A 17,948-nucleotide genomic window follows, 5' to 3' on the forward strand; every position below is an offset into this window, starting at 1 on the left:
AGATCGACAGCCAGCCTGGTGAGAGCAGTGATGTTGGCGCGGAGGACGTCGACTGAAGAGTATCGCCGCTCGTTCTCCGGCGGCGACTGTGAATGCTTATTCTTCACACGTCGCTCTGCCGCGCCTCCCACTGCCGCCACCACCTCCACTGCGACGCAACAGCAGCAGAAACAGCCACCACCAGCCATCCAACTCACTCGTTCTGCGCAAGGCCTGTCCAGCAGCAGGACCGGCTGAGCCCAGCCGTTCAAGTGGCCCCCTTTCCCCTCAACGTGTCCAGGATCCAGTTCTCGCCTCGCCGTGTCGCGGTGGAGAACACGCAGAAGGTCCACCATCTCGAGAATGAGCCTGGCCCGGGGGCGGACGAGAAGGCGGAGACGACGGGCTGGCCGAGCGCGACGCGATGCCAACAAGCAGGGCCGCGGAGGGGCAGAGGACGCAATGGGTATATAAGAAGTCGGTTGGTTAGGCGTAAGGCAGATCCAGCAAGTAAGCAAGCAAGCAAGCGAATAATGGTACACTTTACCCAAGGCTTCTAGCCACTCGGATCGTGATCCCGCCGCGAAATCTCAAAACTGTGGCAGGTAAGGTGAGCAGATCTAGCCAAACTCGGGACGGAGCCAGAAAGATGACGACGTAGGAAGAAAACGGACCGAAAATGCAGACGAACGCGTCAAAAACGACGAGAAGGCAGGGTGTAGACTCGCGGATCCGTTTTGCGCGAAGCAAAAGCAAAAGCAGACGCTAAAGGAGCACCAGACGGACAGACTCGCGGATGAAGCAAAGGAAAAGGCAAGGTTTCTCCCTCCTACCACAATGACGAGGACGATGCTGACAAGTAACAAGGAACGAAAGCGCAAGCATGAAGAATAAAACGGCCGCAACCAGACGCGCCTGGAGAGAAAGCAACACTCGACGAGGAAGAAGGGAGCAAAAAAACTAGAGTGAGACAAGAACGACGCAACAGAACCGCAAGGCAAAGCGACGCAAGAGCAAGCAGATAGGAAGTTCTGCCTGCGAGGACGACGCGGAGACCGAGACGAAAGAGGGACAAAAAGAAAGGAGAAGAAAAGTCGGTGGAAGCCACCCTCCCACCCGACAAAGACAGACGCGCAAGACCAGGGGGTCAAACAAGACAAGACGACGCGATGCAATCCGACGCGCAGAGATGAGAAAGAGAGAAAAGTCTGGACACACGGCAGAAAAAGCAAGCAATCGACGACATCCAAACAACACCAAAAGGCCCCCAGACCCCACAGCAGCCGGCCCACAGTCCAGCGCAACGACGGCCATCAGCCAGTCACCGCACGGACAGAGCGCGACCAACGACCATCGACCGCCGCCGGAGCAGCGCTCACGACGGACAGCCGGTGGTCAACCCTCAAGAGACTGAACTTCGCCCTCTTCCCTCCCACCAAAGCGCAACAGCCGCCAGCAGCAGCTCCGCGACGATGGCAAGCAAGACCGAAAGCGACGTGCCTGCGCGCCAAAGCACGGCGGACACGGTGCGCTGCGGCAAGCCAACAGTGTATGTGTACCCTCAAGAGACTGATTGCGGCATTGTGTATGTTTATACGCTGCCAGCGAAAACCCACGACCCACGGCCCACACCCCACAAGTTGCAACGACGACGGCCAGCAGCAGAAGTCCGAATGCAACGGCGCGCCGGCAGGAGCTGCATGTGTGGTGCAGAGGCTCCGCGGCGCGGTTCCCGGAAGAGACTGGATTGGGCATGCACTGCGAGGAGGTCAGTTGGTTGAGAGGGCCGCTGTGCCAGAGAGAGAGAAGTAAAAAGCAGAAAATGACGGAGAGAAGAGACAAGACTCGCGGGCTAGAGAGCCGAGAAAGGGGGTCTGCGAGAGTGGTTTGACAAGAGCTTGGAAGACGACGAGAGAGGAGAAGTAGAGAAGATGAAGAGGGACCAGGGGCTGCTGCAGGCCAACCAGAGACGAGTGAGACGTAAGGAGAAAGAGAGCCCAGAAAGGATGACGACAGGGTGGAACTGCTAAAAGAAAGGAGAAGAGAAAAGAGAAGAGAAGGACGCGCAAGAAGAAGACAAAAACAAGACGAGAAAGGAAAGATATCCAATCCAACAGGGGTGAGAGCTCACCATCCTACCATCCCACGCCCAGCACCGCCCCCCGACACCACATATCAAGACGCAGAAGCAAAATCTCAGAGCGATCCAACACTGTCGCATTCCAACTGCAGTACACAAAAACCTCACCCCTCCGTCCTGGCCCGCCTGACCATAAAAGTATGCGTATCCGTCCCCTCGAGCCCGTACTTGGCCAGGTCAAACGTGTGGCTCTCGAGCGGCTCGAAGCCGGCCTTGACGTAGACGGGCAGCCCCGCCGGCGTCGCCTCGATGTACACGGGCAGCCCGGCCGCGTCGGCGCGCGCGAAGCCCCACCGCAGCAGCAGGCTGCCGGCGCCGCGGCCTTGGTGCGAGGGGTGCGTGACGAGGAGGTGGAGGACTGGCGCGTACGTTAGCACCAGCGACGCGCATTGAGGAGGGAGGGAAGCTCACTGTAGTGCGGCGTCTTGCCCACAATACGCGCGCGCGCATTATACAACCAGCCAAAAAAGTCGCGCTGGGCCTCGCCATGCCGCGCCTCCTCCTCGGGGATGACGGCGTAGGGTTCGCGCAGCGCAGCGAGGGCGGCGTCGTCGCGGCCGGCCTCGAGCGCCTCCCAGTGCGCGCCGGCGACGAGGCGGTCGTCGTCGTCCGTGTCCACGACCTTGACCATGGTCGCGTGCGGGTTGGCCAGCGCTGCCTCGACGCGCCGCGCGCGGTGCGCCAGGTACGCCGGGTGCGCGACGCGGCTGTGGCAGGCGAGCCCCATGCCGGCCTGGCTGAGGGCGTCGTGGGCGACGCGGGCGAAGGCGGGGACGTCGGCGGGCGTCATGGGGCGGAGTTCGAGAGGCATGGCGGCGGTGGTGGTCGTGGTGGAGGTTGTTGCGTGGTGTTGAGTCTCGGAGGGGCGAAGGACGGACGGGTTTTCTGTCGTGACGGCAGCGAGGCCGCGAGGCCGCGAGCGCTCCTGTTATGGCGACTCCTCTCGGCATTCACGACGGCGGCAGAGGCCGATTTCTAAGCACGCGGCCGCATGAAGAGGCCATTGGATGCAGCGGTGGAGACGGCGACGAGGGCGTCGACGGCGCGCCCTGTGACAAGCAGGACGTATCCAAAGTGCACAGCACGGGGGTCGAGTCTGCCAGTATCGTGAGAAGAGGAAGAGGAGGAAAGGACCAACATCACAGAGTTCAAGCGGCCAGCCATCAAACACGCTCAATTGAACGAACCATTCTATCAACCGTCTTCTCTCAGGGACCAAAAACATCAAAGTCCGCCAGTCAAAGCGCAGGGCCATCCCAGCGCGGATCCCCCACTCCCCAGCATTCTCCACTCTTCCATTCAGCGGACCCACGGCTCCACCAAAGGGCGTGCAATCGACAACCCACCAAGCCAGCGGCCTTGGGGAGAAGCAGTATGAGACGCAGTGATTGATGTCTAGCAACAGACGGCGGCCGGTGGTGAGCAGTCATCCCCCTAATACCCGTCTCTCAATTCGTACAGAGAAGGGCAGTCTTATAGGTCTCTACCCTTAATTTCAGTCCCTTTCTCTCCTTTCATATCATACGGTCCTCAATAGACTCTTCGCTTAAGAGTCGTTGACTACTTCAAGCGGAGTACCGTAGAGGGAGCAGAGCACGGCAGCGGGGCGGAGCGGAGCGGACGGTAGGAGCGGGCCGGCGCACGTGTGGGGGTGGGGCGGAGCGGGGGATCTCCGCTCACGTGCTCGCGTGCCACGCTCTTCCCCCTTACGACCAAACACACAACAAACCCTTCTCGCCAGCCAGCCTTGATATGCCGTACTGACTGCTATCCTGTCAAGGTAGCCAGTCGCGCAGACGGAAGGAGAGACTCTTTTTTTAGCACGACGAACGGATGGCGCGCATACATTCCCGTTTCCCGTTCCCCAGCCTCCCTCGTGAATTGCCCGCCGCACTGATGGCCAGCCAGCCACTACATTCTCCCCCTACTCACTAGGTCGACCTGTTTTTATTTGGTGTTGGCAGCTGTCATCGCATCCCACGCAACGCGACCGGCAGCTGGCGGCTCATCCCGCGCGGGATGGATGCCGTTGTGAGGGAGCCAGCCACACACGTGACGCCAGCGTCAATCTGTAATTAACATGAGGAGATCATTAGGGAAAAAGAAAAGAGAAAAGAAGCGAAGAAATTGCGCGCTTGGCTGCCTGTCCACGCTTTGGAGTGGTATGCGGGGCAGGAAGGAATGGAGGGGTACATAGAAAGACACATGGACAGTTCACATGCCGAGCGCGCTCCTCTCCAACGACAAGCTTCCGGGTGCTGCGCTGGCAGGCACGACAGGCACGGCGCCAGGAGCATCAGGAACACTGTTGCCGTGCTGCTATAAGCGGCGGCGCTATAGCGACGGGGAGAGGGTGCACCCCAGCCCAGCGTGAAGCCCTAGTACTGTAGGCGACCCACCCCCTCCCGTTTCGAAACGCAAGAGAGACGGACGGGGCGGCAGGGCGCGGGAGGGAGGGAGGGCGGGCGGGCAGACGGCAAAAAGGAAAGGGAAATGGAGCGAGATTTTTGTATTATTGTGTGGCTGTGCGCAGAGAGGGCATCCCCGCGTTGTCGGCGGGTGTGCGGGCGGTGTTCTACCAACGATGGGGAGGGGATGGGGATGATGGGCACACTGCATGTGGTGTTGTACGGGCGAGGGGCACGGTTTCACGACGGCTGCACACTTTTTGCTGAAACGGGGGGATGCAAAGGGGATAGAGGGAGGGAGAATTGGGCGCGGCAGAGAACTGTAGGGAGGGCGTTGGGTTGGGTGTTGATGATCTGATCTAATGATGGTGGCTCAAAATAGCCGGCCAATGGGAAGCATCCGCCAGATGTATGTCGTCCATCCACCCATCCATCCACAGCTGTCAGTGTATAACCACCAGTCGACTCGGTTGGGAGTACTGAATTGGACGCAGGAACTGCCATCGACACAGCAGGAGGCATCGATCCAGTGACTGGTGGCTGCATTTTCTTCGTCGCATTCCCCCGTCACCGTCTCCGCATTGGGCCTGGCGGGACGACTGCAGCGGTCCCCAGTCCACGTCCGTCGTACTGCTGCACATCCTAGGTATACTACACCTCGTCTCCCTCGACCCATTGACGCTCGCCCTCTCCCGTCCACCTCACCTGCAATGCGATAGTCGGCACCATGGCCCCCCAGGCGCCCCTCGCGCTCCTCTTCGTCCTCGCCATCGCCCTCGCGGCCGTCCAGGCCCAGCAGGTGCAGCTGCTCAACTACGACGCCCTGCCCGGCTGCGCCAAAGGCTGCACCAACCTCAAGACCGCCCAGGACGGCTGCATCCCGCCCCAGGCCGGCGTCAGCACCCAGCAGACGTACGTCAGCTGCTTCTGCCAGAGCGCGTTCCTGGTCAACCTCAAGACGACGGCCCAGGGCCTGTGCGACGCGGCGTGTCCGAGCACGAGCGACCAGAATGGCATCAAGGACTGGTACAACAAGTTCTGCCAGAGCGGCGGCACCGAAGGCGCTGCGGGAGGAGGAGGACAGAAGACGGAGCCGTCCAAGACGGCTGGATCAGCATCGACGCCGAGTCCCAGCACGGCCAAGAATAATAATAATGAGCAGGGCGTGGTGAGCGACAAGACGAGCTACCAAGGGAGCTGGTGCGTACACATCCAATTCCAATTCCAATTCCACCCCACAATCCACTAACGCCCCCAGGATCTCCGCGCACTGGCGCTGGATCGTCATGATTGTCGTCATCTTCACGGGCCTGATGCTGCTCACGCTGCTCGGCCTGTACCTCAAACGGCGCTCGCGCGCCCGCCACGACGCGCGCCAGGCCAACGTCGCGGCCCCCGAGGCGGCCTTTTCCGCCCCCTTGCCGCCCGCCGCGCCGCCCATGGCCCACGCCAAACACACGCCCGACGACAGCGGCACATTGACATCCACCATCGACTTTGGCAGCACCAGCAGCATCACCGCCGCCGGCCCCAACTCGAGCGTGGGCAACATTGCCCAGAACTTCCTCGGCCGCAACCGCTCGCGCAGCAACCCGCTCGGCCGCTTCCCCAATACTTCTCAGAATAATGTCGTCCAGCCCGTCCCCAACCCGCTCAATGTGTGGGGCCCGCACCAGCACCAGGCCGCCACGCGCGGCTACGAGTATCCCACGTACCAGAATGGCAGCGGACGAGCTCCGAGCCGCAGCGACCCGCGGCTGAACGGCTACGGCGCGAGCCCGTCAACTGACGCCAGTCCCGTCTCGCCGAGTCCGGGGACGGGCAGTCCGAATGCCAGCTTCCCGCACATTGCGGCGGGTGCTGCTGGCGCTGCATTCCCTTCTTCTTCACCTTCCCATGGCTACGGTCACAGCCATGGCCCTGGCCCCTCGCCCCTGGGAGCGGGAGCCGGGACGCCACGTAAAAGCAGCAGTCGGGGCGAACTAGCCAACAAGGCGGCCGGAATGCCACCACAGCCGCTCATCGCCGCCGCCGGCAACGCGCCATCGCCGAGCACGCCGCCCTCCGCGTCGTCCAAGCAGGCTCGCGAGCGCACGCCGCCGTCCGCCGGGTCTGGCGCGCGCTCGACGGGTTCGGCCTCCTCGCGGCCAGAGGTCCCGCGGCTCAACACGGCGGTGGGGAATGCGTCGAAGGCGAAAGCGCTGCCACCGACGCCACAGCAACCGACGACACCACCGCGGCAGACGACGCCCAAAACACCACAAGCACAATCGCAATCGCAATCGCAGACGCCGCCAGCCGCCACGGCCGGCGCAACCGCCACCCCGCCCTCCTCGTCCAGCAAACCAGCCGTCGTCTCGCGGCCCCCGCCCGCCAACGGCTCCCGCAGCGTGCGCGAGCGCGAACGCCTCGCCGCCTACGATCTGGAGAGAGGCGAGGCAGAAGGCGCAGGTGAACGACACCACTACCGCACGCGCAGCCAGGAGTACGGCGCCGCGGCGTCGTATCACAACGCGGGGTTTGCGACGGGCGGGAGCGTGTACAGGCGCAACAACAATAAGAAAGAGAACGCAGAGAAAGAAGGAGGCGGTGAGGTGCTCAGGGGTAGAAGTGTCGGCAGGGGCGGCGCGTTGGTTGCCGGTGACGAGGCGGAGGTGCAGAAAACAGGCGGCGGTGCTGGTGGTGGTGGGTGGGCGGACGTCTCGGACGCCGTGGCCGGCGCTGCGAACATGGTTGCAAGGAGTTTTGACGATTTGCATGCGCGGGCGGGGGCGGGTGGGATGGGCGTCGGTGGAAGCGGCATCAACCGCGACGGCCTCGGCAGCCATCGCCGCGTCACGAGCCCCCTCTCGGCGGACAATGCGCGCGAGAAGCTGCGGCGGAAGTTGAGTCGGCAGGGGAGCGGGTTCTTTGACCAGGATGGTGTTGAGGGCAGGGGGGAGAGGGAGGGGTTTGAGGGGCTTTAGTTGATTGGTTGGTTGGTTGATTTGGTGATGATGAGGGGGATGGGGATGGGTAATTGCGGAGTAATGCGGAGGAAAGGGGGAAGGGATGGGAAAGGGTGTGTGTATAGTTTGCGTGGTATGGATATGGATATGGATAGGATGGGATAGTCGTACTGTAGTTATGAGGCAGCAGTTAAGAAGTAGTCGGTCTATAGGAAGTGAAGAGAAAGGGGCAGGAGAGAAAGGGGGAAGGGAAGGGAAGGGAAGAGAGTAATTCGTTATATACCTACGTCCAACTCTACCTCCTACCGCTAGTATCACGTTCTTCGCTCGCCCGTCTCGTCAGGGCACCCTTCTCTAAACAACACTTCCCCTTGTTTTCAGCGCAGCCGAACACATCAACAGCAATTCCGGCGTCGTAGGCTTCTCGCCCTGCCATCCTCGCCGCCGCTATAGCAATCGCGCGCACAGAAGCCGCCCCAAAAGTATCTCCTTGCCCTTATTCAGCGCACGCACGAGCGACCGCTCCGTCGTGCGCCGGCCTTAAGTTATGATGAAGTGAGTTTGAGCGAGCGAGGCCACGGCGTAAGAGTCCTAGGATCGATTGCGCAGTTCGTGAGCCTCCCTGCGTGCCTAAAAGCCATGTCCAACGCTCGCTGCGTCGATGGGCATCACTGAGGCCCCCAAGCAAGGCCCCAGCGCACATGTGAATCCGCGACGGAAGGGATGAAGTCAGCGTGTATAGAGGCGCGAAACGGGCTGCTTCGTCGCGAATGCTGTTTGGGGCAGCCGTGGGCAGTCCGCGCTGGCACGGCGCGGCCTTGGTGTTGAAATTTTGTTCTTCGGGGCTCGTCGCGGGCGGTTTCTGGAGACGGATTTGAGCATTAGCATTTAGGCGCCACTGGGAAAGTGAGAGAGAAGACGCTGAGTGGGCTGGGCGGGATTGCGGCGGAAGTGTTTGCTTGTTTGTCTTCTGCGCTGGAGGGGAAGTAGAGGGGGAGATGGAATGTCGCCGAATCGTTGGGACGCTTGGATGGTGCCTGGTATCATGGCAGCGCCTTCGAGTTTGTGTCTTTGATGTCTGGCATTCATGGAAAGGGATCTCTCGTGGTTGGAAGTCTGGGAGAGGATGCCAAATGGGCGGGCGGAAAAGCCATGCGCGCCCAAAAATCAGCTTCGTGCGGCAAACTGAGGTCCCGCTGCTAAAGTGACAATGATACTTTCTCCAGGAGAGAAGAAGCCTCTGGAATGACCATGAACACGAGTCTAGAAATCGAAGTGACTGCAGCCTGTCTAGACGTCACTGGTTCGCCATCAACTAACAGAGAACATGCGGGTGCACTGCAAGACTAATGGGAACCCGCATCAGGCTTAGCGCCATCATGGTTCTGGCGTTGTTTACCTGGCCGGATTAATTTTCGCGTGGGCGCTGCCTGGGGGATACCGGTGAAGTCGTCTCGCGTCGCGTAAATCTCAACACCACACAACGCCTCCAGCATCAAAAATCCACACCCCAACCCCTCCCCACCTCACCGTTGCGTGATTCGTCCCAATGGCCATCACACGCCCTCACGTCTGCTCGTCCAACTCTGTTTGGGACGGCGGGACCGCCTATATTGCACAGTCACCACGCTCAACCCAGCGCAAGGCCGCGCCAGCTAGAGGACTCAAAGCTTCAAGCTCTGGTCCTGTCAAGACTCTCTTCAGGGCGCGACAACGGTACGGAACTACCTTCCTCTTGCGTCAAACGATGTGCTGACCTCCCTGCGCTGCAGAATCCCTCGCCCTCCACGCGGGCCACTCATCCGCTCGCTTCTCGCCATCAAGGCAGAGGCCCACCAGTGCTGCGCCTTGCCAACAAGATCGCTTGCGCTGGCTGGCTCGCGCTGTCTACACGCGCAGAGCCCAGCGGCCTCGGACTCATCATCGTGTGGCGGGGCCATGCCAGCCCTGCGCCGACACTGCGGTCAGGGATCCTGCAAGCGCCGTGTTTGACTGGAGCTCTCCCCCACCGAGAGCCAGCCAGAGCATGGTGCCTCAGCAGTAAGTACTACATCACAATCATCTTGATTGACTAAATGCTAACACTTCTCCAGGTCTTCACGTCCAATAGGCTTGAAGTCAGCCCGACTGAAGCACAGCACGACTTCACCGAACCCGCATACGCCATGTTTGACTGGAGCTCTCCCCCAACGAGAGCAAGCTAGAGCATGGTGCCTTAGCAGTAAGTACTACATCAAAATTGTCTTGATTGACTAAATGCTAACATTGTTCCAGATCTTCACGTCCCATAGGCTTGAAGTCAGCCCGACTGAAGCACTGCACGACTTCACCGACCCTAAGGCCGCCAAACATGCAACCACGCGCGTGCGCCTGCTTGGTGATTTCACCCCCGTCGCCCCAGCCGTTGCAAAGTCCACCGCCCGTGAACCGGTATATCCCTGCCACACTAGTACGGCTTCGGTGGACATGGTCCCTCCCACGCAGAAGACCCAGCTCACGGCGGCGGCTGTCCGGCATACTCTGGCCAAGACAGTCTGGACTTCACCATCCTCTACGATTTCGAAGCAGCCAAGTTTGCAGACCGCACGGTCACTCGGATTGCACTCCTTCCCCCAGACCAACAAGTCCATCATCAAACAGAGCTACACGGCCACCGGCGCCCGCCCCCGTCCCCCGCACGCTCAGCCATCCCCGGGAGCTCCGCATCCAGCTAGGATACATGTTCAACGAGCCGTTGGGTATGTGTTGCTCGACGACCCGGAGCTTGGGGAGAGGACGATCCGGATTACTTCCCGCGCTCGTGGTCCGCACTTGATGCTCCTGTCTATCCCGTCCCCAGACATGGACGGGACCCCGCAAGCTTTCTTTCGGCAGGTACGACTTTTTGTACCTGCGCATTGATTTCCGCAACGGATACAATGTTGGATACGCGTTCGTCAACTTTGCCACGGCAATGGACGTGCACACATTCTGCGAGAGACTTTTTCCTCGCCGTCCAGAATGTGTTCAAGACCTGGACAGTGAGGGAGTAGTCAAGGGCACATGGTTGAAGAAGCTTCTTGGTGCTCCTATCCAATCCATCCTATGATGGACGGGGGATATTGGCTATGCGTTCGTCAACTTTGCCACGGCCATGGACGTCCACACATTTTGCGAGAGACTACTCTCTCGCCGTCCAGAATGTGTTCAAGACTTGGACGGTGAGGGAGTAGTCAAGGGCACATGGTTGAAGAAGCTTCTTGGTGCTCCTATCCAATCCATCCTATGATGGACGGGGGATGTTGGCTATGCGTTCGTCAACTTTGCCACGGCCATGGACGTCCGCAACTTCTGCGAGCACCAAGACCTCGCGGACAAGGGGGCTCAGCGAATCAAGATCGCACTCTCTCGCCGTCCAAAACATGCTCACAAATTGGACGGCGGGAGAGTAGTCCAGGACACGCGTTTGAAGAGGTTTCTTGGTGCTCCTATCCATTGCCCATCCTTTTATGGACGGGTGCTCACTTTGCTTCTCTGCCTGCGTGTGCCCCTTCATCCATCCTCCCTCCTCTTCGTTTCGCTTCTTCCGTCACCCACCTCTCACTACAACACCATGGCCCGCGATCTGTACGCGTCGTCACGCTCCTCCAAAGCCATGAATAAGGGGGCGCAGAAGATCAAGATCGCACTCTCTCGCCGTCCAAAAAAGGTTCACGACTTGGACGGTGGGAGAGTCGCCCAGAACACACGTCGAGATGGCTGGCTTCTTGGTGCTCCTATCCAATATCCATCCTCAGATGGACGGGTGCACGCCAATTGTGCACTCAACTTTTTCTTCCTTCCCTGTCGTGTCTTCACCCCGCAAGGGCCGCGACACGACCCCGTTTCGCTTCTTCCATCCTTTCAGACGTCCACCCACCTCTCACCACAACACCATGGCCCGCGACATGTACGAGTCGTCTCCCTCCTCCAAGGGTCGCGACACCACCCCAGTCACAAGCCCCATCATCACCTTTGAGAATGAAGGCTTCGGCACCAACGGCACTGCTCCTGCGGTGCAGCCAACTACTCAAGGTCCCAATGGTGTCGTTCGCGTCGGTAGCCAGGACTCAGTCGGCAATGGCCGCCTAAGCCCAGTCAGTTGGCCTCTTGGTGCTCCTGTCCAATATCCATCTTTTGATGGACGGGTGCGCACGAATTGTGCACTCAACCTTCCTTTCCCTAGTCTTGTTGTGGCTCTCTTTCGTACTGGTGTCGTTCGCGTTGGTGGCCAGGACTCAGTCGGCAACTCGCGCCTCAGCCAGCGCTTCTCCACGGAGATTGCGACGACGCGCTACGTCCTCGTCCGACTCCACGACTCTTACGACCGCATTGGCGAGCATGTTCTGCAGCCAGTCATTGTGCTCGCCTCTGCGGTCATTCTCGCGCATCCCTTCTCCTATTTACAGCTTGGTGCTCCTGACCGAACCAACCACTCGTGGTTGGATACACTTCAGCGTCTCTCTGGAGGCGGCAAAGGCTCACCTAAAAGAAGCTGGCGAGCAACACTTCCGCTGGCTCATGGTGTTTTCCCGCCATGTCCAGGACCGGAACAGCGCGGCAAACCCCAATGGCATGCTGGCCGTTGGCAACGGCGAGCAGTACGGCCGGGAGGGCCGCCTCTTCTGAGTTCCGTGGGCGATGACCTTCGCCCAAAGATGCTCAAGCGCCTCGCGCAGGGCCATGAAATCCAAATCCCTGGCAGAAGAACTCGCCGTGTAGATTCTCGACACACTCTTCAACGGAGGAGCGCCGGGAAGAGGCCTGAACACCATCACCCGGTTCAGATCGAAAACGAGCCGCCTGATCGCCTTCAGCTTTGACTGTTCGGCGGTCGTTTTACGCTTGATGCTCCTGACCGACTTGCGTTGACCCAAAGGTCTTCAAGAAGGCCACCATGCAGACATCTTCTGAGCCAACGGCACCGGGAAACCGGGGCCAGGCAAAAGCGACTCCGCACAGCCCAACCATCCCCTCCCAAACTCGACGAGCTCCTCGCCCACTTGAACATCAAAGACGACGACGGTGGCGAAGAAGAAGAAGAAGAAAGGTCACCGTCCGTCTCCCCTCCCTGTTGGACGGACCCGACATGGCAGGCTTGAGGGTGCGTCCGTGGCATGGGAGCGCCTTGCTTGCTCCCTACCGCTTCTTTGAGGTCCAGGGTCAACACCAAGCAGCTCCCAAGGGCCACTCGCTCATCAAGCGGCAAACTCGTCTGCACCAATCCCGTCCGTGGCCTGAAGGCAGTGCGACATATGATCGACGCCATCGTCGAACCACAAAGAGAGGTCCACGACCAGCACTCCAGCAGCGACAGCCTTTGACCTTGAGGTCATGGATGTACAGCAGGCTCGCTGAGGGTTACAGAAGTCATACATGGGGAGGGTCGAGTCAGGCCGGTGGCAGACAGAGCGAGGAGCAGCTGAACAATATCAGTGTCGGAAAGGACTTCCTGATTTCTGGCGTTTTCTGGTTGACGATCAACACCTCACCTCTCACATCTTGCCCAGCGGCACAGAAGCGTCTGAATCCGCGGGACTGAGTGCACCCCGGCCAATTGCATTGATTCAGTACGACAATGCTGGTCTCTCTGTTCTCGGGTGCAGTCGAACGGAGCGCGCGAAGGCTCCAAGTGCGCTTTTGGCGAGTCTACACTTGATGCTCCTGTCTATCTTGTCCAACAACTACCAAATTGTGGTTCGTTGGTCAAGATCGCAGTGTCTGATGGAGGGTGAGTGCTTCGAAAGAGGTGGAAAAGGGGTGCTCTTCGCAGGGCATTCGGATGGATTGACGCTTCTGCGCTTGGTGCTCCTGACCGATACCCACGCGCTCAGCGGGAGGAGGCGTGGCAGAAAGAGTGGGAGGATGGAAAGGAGGATGATGGGACAGCAGCGGCGCAAGATAGACAGACAGACAAACAGCGCAGAATGGAAATCTCCTCCCCGACTTACTGCATCACCAAACCACCATACCCCTTCCCATCCAACCGCCCATCCCCCGCCAAGGGAACCACGCCAAGCCATCGAAAAAATCTTCGTGCTCCATCTCTCCATCCATCAATCGAATCCGACAAACGCCCGCAGCCAAGCAGCCAAGCAGCTTCACGACGTTCAATCTTCGTCGGCAGCGAGCGCCAGCACCAGTCCGGTGTCAGGCGGCGGCCAAGCGGCGAATGCGACGTTCGAAGTTGCGTCGGCTGCGGTTAGTCGAGCCGATTCTGCTGCGGTGGCGTGACGTGAGCACCTGGGAGAGCCAGGGCGCGAGGCGGGATACTGGATTAGGGAAGGAGGACGGTCAAGAGTCGGTTATAGGGTCAAGGCCGCGGTGGGCCCGATGCCTGGTTGCTGGGTATCGCCGAGGACGTGTCGGACATACCGACTGTGATGGACGGGGGAGTTGTTGGAGAGATGCGAGAAGATGGGAGAAACAGGGGGGTGCCAACCACACACACACTCCCCGTCTAAAGAAGTGTCAAAAACAAGCCTTCGGGAGGATCAAAGGCACGTCCACACCTACCGCACACCTCATCCTCCAGTTCAGTCCAATTCTGCTACCTACCCGGCAATTCAACCGGTCGCCCCTCTACCACGGTTCCGGTTCCATTTCACAATGGGGTACGCCACAGGCGCCGCGCGCCGGCGCGAACCAACCCACGCAGCAGTCGCGCCCGCGACAGCCCAGTCGCCAAGCGCATGGCACGACGTTTGAAGTTGCAATTTTTTTCCTCCGTCGGTCGGTCGGTCGGCCGGTCGGTCGGCGTGTGGCTGACAGACACCCACCGGACCATGCCGTACGTGGCTGACGTCGGCCTGGCGGACCGATTGGTTGCTTGGCCGAGCCGAATGGCGTGGGTGGATACACACCCGGCGAGTATTGCGTACGATGGAATATGGATGTGATGGACTGATGGGTTTGTTGGAGAAGGTTAGGGGGTTTGGTTGATTTGCTGTTTCGTCGGTGGTCAGACGCAGTAGTTCTGGCGCCGGGGAGTGGTCCTTGTGGCATTCATGTGTACTGATTACTTCTTCGCCATTTTTCCTTCTCAATCGCTCAAAAGAGCTATGCTAAATTGACAAAAATCGCCAGTCCATAACGAGGAAGATTTAAACGAAATGTAGAGACGAGAATGCAGAATGAAATCCCAGAAGCAAAATACAGTAACCAGCCAACTCACCAACTCCACCCGTATACGCGGAATAGACATCAGACGCAGAATATCCCTTCTCGCCTCTTCCACTTTCTTCTTTCCATGTCTGACCGACCACCGCCCCAGATTAAAGACAGTAAAAGCTCTGCGAAAGAGAGTTCAGATAGATAGACAGATGCCAGCACGGTGCCCCCCGCTTCATCCTCCAACATATGTAAGCGCCGGAAATAACAAACTACACAGGGAGGCGTCGTCATACAGCCGGCCGTGCGTAGGTGCGGGCGGGCGGTTGTACCCGGCCAAGGCAGGGGTGGAGTGGGTCAGATCGGTGTGGCACAGCATAGCGCAGCGCAGCGAAGTTTGGGGTCCAGTGCATGACGGCGCGGGAGATGATGATGAGGGCAGAAGGAGAATATGCAAAAGAAGGAGAGGGAGAAGACCGGAGAAAGAACGGAGGCAGGAGTGCGACAAAACTGTTAAGTGAGCAACGCGCCTCAGAGGAGTGGACGCAGACAACAGCGCCACGCCACGCCACTCCACTCCCTCCACTCACTCCCTCCCAAGCAGCGCGATCGCGATCTCAGGGCGCCTCCTCCCGGACCCACACCCCATGTACACACCAGCCGTCCAGCATGGGTGCGCATCCTCCGCTTCCCCTTCTAACCGTGCCAGGCAGTCGTCGCCGCAACTTCGCACGTAGCTGAATGACTCTACTCCGTGTTTGCGATAACGCGGTGGAGCCGCCGAGGCCTGGCGGTTTGGTTCGCTCTGCGCATCTCTCCCCGACTCTCTGCCTGCCGCTTCCCAGCGTCCACCCTGGAATGGACAGGGTGGGTGGAGACGCAGGGGCTGGTTGGTTGATTGGCGTGTGTGGAGGACTGGAGCGGAGGAGGCGTTGTTTGGCTGCATATGTGGACTGTGGTTCATGCTGTAGTGGTGCTGGTGTCACAGGCCACGCAAGGCTGACGAGGGGAGAAGTTTGAGTCCACTTCCCATATGCTGTACACATCAGTCAACAACCGTGTCGATTCGCCTCTGCTTTGGTCGGCGCTGCAAAAGCAACGCAAGACCATTCAAACAAAAGTTTAATCCTGCGCTCTATTGAAAGCCCGCAGTGCCAGAGTAGACCCCCTCTCTTGACGCCACTGTCCTGGCATCTTTGCCACGCGCGCGCCAATCGCCACATACACACATATACTTGTGCCGTCACCCTTGCCTGACTGCACGCCGCCCCCGCAACTTCAAACGTCGCAACATGACTTGCATCACAGACTGCCCATGAGGGCGGCGTGGTGGCTGTGGTGGCGGCGGCAGCGGCGGCGAGGAAAAGTGACGTCAGCCGGTCGGATACTTGTCCACGGCGCGCTCGTGTGGCGCGGGACGAGGAGGGAGGGAGGCAGGACATCGCGTCGAGGCACCTCAGCGGGCTGACTGACGGGCTCGAGTCAGGAATAGGATACCTAAGGCGGACTCCTGGACTGCAATGGTGGAGCCAGCAGCGGCACCGAGTGAAGATGGACGAACTGAGGACATCGCATCCCACGAGAAGAGTGCGGGAAATGCAAAAAGTCAGACGGAATGATGGACCACCGTCTCCCTGTCACACTGTCAGCGACACTGACTGATTGACTGACGTCAAACGGGTCGATCTCCCGCCCGCTGCGGCTATGTCGTCACTCGCCTCCCGCGCTCCCGTCTGGTCGCCCACCATGCGAGACGAGACGCGCCGCAAGCAGCAGGGCGCGACGTACGGCCGCCCGGCGATTTGCAACTTCAAACGTCGAACCCGCGACTCGAGGTATCTTCGGCGGCGCCAAGTGGGTCCGGCGCGTCGCGGTTCGAGGCGAGGTGTCGAGGAAGTGGAGCGACGACGACAATCTTGGGTCGGTCCAGGGAAGCGTTGTGGTGATTCCTGTACCGGGCGGAGAATCACGAGATGGTGTTGGCGGACGACGGTGTGGTGTTGGACGGACACGCGGACGACGAAGTTTCGGAACCGCGCCAAACAGGACCGACCGGCGTGAGGAGACAGAGTTTGACTGGACAAGACGAGGAGAAGGATTCCCAAGACGTGAATACGACTGGCGTGGTACAGAGTTGGGAATAAGCAGACAAGTCCCTACCTACGGATTTTCGGCTTGGCTCTGCACCACGGCATCCGGCGCGGTACCAAAGACATCTTGTCATCGAGAAAGTCGTCGCGACGAGCAGGCCATGTCTGTCAACCGCGTCGACCATCTCGACAAGCTATGCGCCGGCCGTGCACACGATGTTGCGGCCTGAGGCTCACATTCCCGGCGTCCATGGAACAGTCGGCAGAAGCAGCAGGAAGATTCCAACGCGCGCTGGCGACCCCTTTGCATCCAGAGGCGCCGACGCGACGGCCGGCCGAACGAGCGACACTGATCCAACGCATCCATTCCAGGAGTGAGTGGCTCAGACGACAGTGGGCAATGCCACAGCCATGCCACGGACCCTGAGGCGCAGTCGCCGTCGTATCCGCGTAAGTTGCCGTGCAGTGGGTGGTCCAGTCCAACAGCGTCGAGAGTACGCAGAGTCGACAGAAGAGCGGGGACAAGAAGGACGGATTTCTTGGCTGCTGTCGCGCAACGAGAAGAGGCAACGTGGCCTCTTCGAAACGAAACGAGACGAGACGAGACGACGGAGACGAAACGAAATGGAGGCCTTGGCGTCTGCAGGTCCGTCGCCGTGAGCTGCCTCGTGGTGGACCGACGCCAGGGGCTGAACTGAACTGACGGATTGACTGATCGATTCTCCAACCAAGGAGGGGCAAACAGGTCACCTGACGCGGTCGATGGATTGACGAACATCAGATCCTGTGTCCAAACAAACAAACAAAACAAACATCACAGAGAAAAAAAGGAGCGAGTGACGCACATCACCGCCACCGCGCCCCCTTTTCCCCTGATGGACAGAAAGATGGACGCTGGGCTAGAGAGTGGCAGCTCGTATATACTGCTGCATTCTACCCCTCCTCGTACTCCCACTCGCACGCACGTCATCCCCTGCCATGGCCAGAGCTTCCCTCACCCCCTCCGTGCCAGCGTCATAGCTCCCACCCCGTTTCGTCCTGGCCGGACCTAGCACTGGAACGCCCTACCATCAGCATTTGCTACGCAGCAAAGCACGCAAGCAAGCAAGCGACATGTAAACAACAGCAGCAGCAGCAACAGCCGCTGCCCAGAAGCACGCCAAATGAACCCGGCCCTGAAGTATCACTTCCCAGTCCTAGTGGGAGGGCTGAAGTTGCAGAACGAACTGTACCCAGCTAGACCGGACCAGGCGCG

General features: G+C 59.7%; 6 protein-coding genes across 6 annotated transcripts; 4 read left to right on the forward strand and 2 right to left on the reverse strand.

Moving 5' to 3' along the window:
• Positions 1-1,996: 1,996 nt before the first annotated feature.
• J3D65DRAFT_81839 (acyl-CoA N-acyltransferase) lies at positions 1,997-3,227 on the reverse strand. Its single transcript, XM_066804209.1, has 2 exons — positions 2,531-3,227; positions 1,997-2,477 (listed from the first exon to the last, which is right to left on the reverse strand). Exons 1-2 carry the CDS (start codon positions 2,928-2,930, stop codon positions 2,224-2,226), a joined length of 654 nt encoding a protein of 217 aa, XP_066651672.1. The 5' UTR covers positions 2,931-3,227; the 3' UTR covers positions 1,997-2,223.
• A 1,760-nt stretch (positions 3,228-4,987) lies between these two features.
• J3D65DRAFT_679860 (uncharacterized protein) lies at positions 4,988-7,886 on the forward strand. Its single transcript, XM_066803697.1, has 2 exons — positions 4,988-5,727; positions 5,786-7,886. Exons 1-2 carry the CDS (start codon positions 5,255-5,257, stop codon positions 7,491-7,493), a joined length of 2,181 nt encoding a protein of 726 aa, XP_066651673.1. The 5' UTR covers positions 4,988-5,254; the 3' UTR covers positions 7,494-7,886.
• Positions 7,887-9,501: 1,615 nt separating this feature from the next.
• Positions 9,502-10,563, forward strand: J3D65DRAFT_685206 (uncharacterized protein; the record flags this gene model as incomplete). The annotated part of the gene is made up of 4 exons (XM_066803806.1): positions 9,502-9,515; positions 9,586-9,642; positions 9,767-10,213; positions 10,350-10,563. 4 exons carry the CDS (start codon positions 9,502-9,504, stop codon positions 10,561-10,563), a joined length of 732 nt encoding a protein of 243 aa, XP_066651674.1.
• A 9-nt stretch (positions 10,564-10,572) lies between these two features.
• J3D65DRAFT_635406 (uncharacterized protein) lies at positions 10,573-11,778 on the forward strand. Its single transcript, XM_066801316.1, has one exon. It carries the CDS (start codon positions 10,789-10,791, stop codon positions 11,470-11,472), a length of 684 nt encoding a protein of 227 aa, XP_066651675.1. The 5' UTR covers positions 10,573-10,788; the 3' UTR covers positions 11,473-11,778.
• Positions 11,779-12,670: 892 nt separating this feature from the next.
• On the forward strand, positions 12,671-13,727 carry J3D65DRAFT_661288 (uncharacterized protein; the record flags this gene model as incomplete). Its single annotated transcript, XM_066802595.1, has 1 exon — positions 12,671-13,727. The coding sequence occupies exon 1, from the start codon at positions 12,870-12,872 to the stop codon at positions 13,725-13,727; it is 858 nt and encodes a 285-aa protein (XP_066651676.1). The 5' UTR covers positions 12,671-12,869.
• Positions 13,728-15,777: 2,050 nt separating this feature from the next.
• On the reverse strand, positions 15,778-16,991 carry J3D65DRAFT_82265 (uncharacterized protein). Its single transcript, XM_066804213.1, has 4 exons — positions 16,764-16,991; positions 16,322-16,705; positions 16,165-16,237; positions 15,778-16,071 (listed from the first exon to the last, which is right to left on the reverse strand). The coding sequence occupies exons 1-4, from the start codon at positions 16,876-16,878 to the stop codon at positions 15,906-15,908; spliced, it is 738 nt and encodes a 245-aa protein (XP_066651677.1). The 5' UTR covers positions 16,879-16,991; the 3' UTR covers positions 15,778-15,905.
• Between the last annotated feature and the right edge of the window lie 957 nt (positions 16,992-17,948).

The sequence above is a fragment of the Phyllosticta citribraziliensis genome (genome assembly GCF_038025025.1).
Source record: "Phyllosticta citribraziliensis strain CPC 17464 chromosome Unknown J3D65scaffold_11, whole genome shotgun sequence".
Taxonomy (NCBI): Eukaryota; Fungi; Ascomycota; class Dothideomycetes; order Botryosphaeriales; family Phyllostictaceae; genus Phyllosticta; species Phyllosticta citribraziliensis.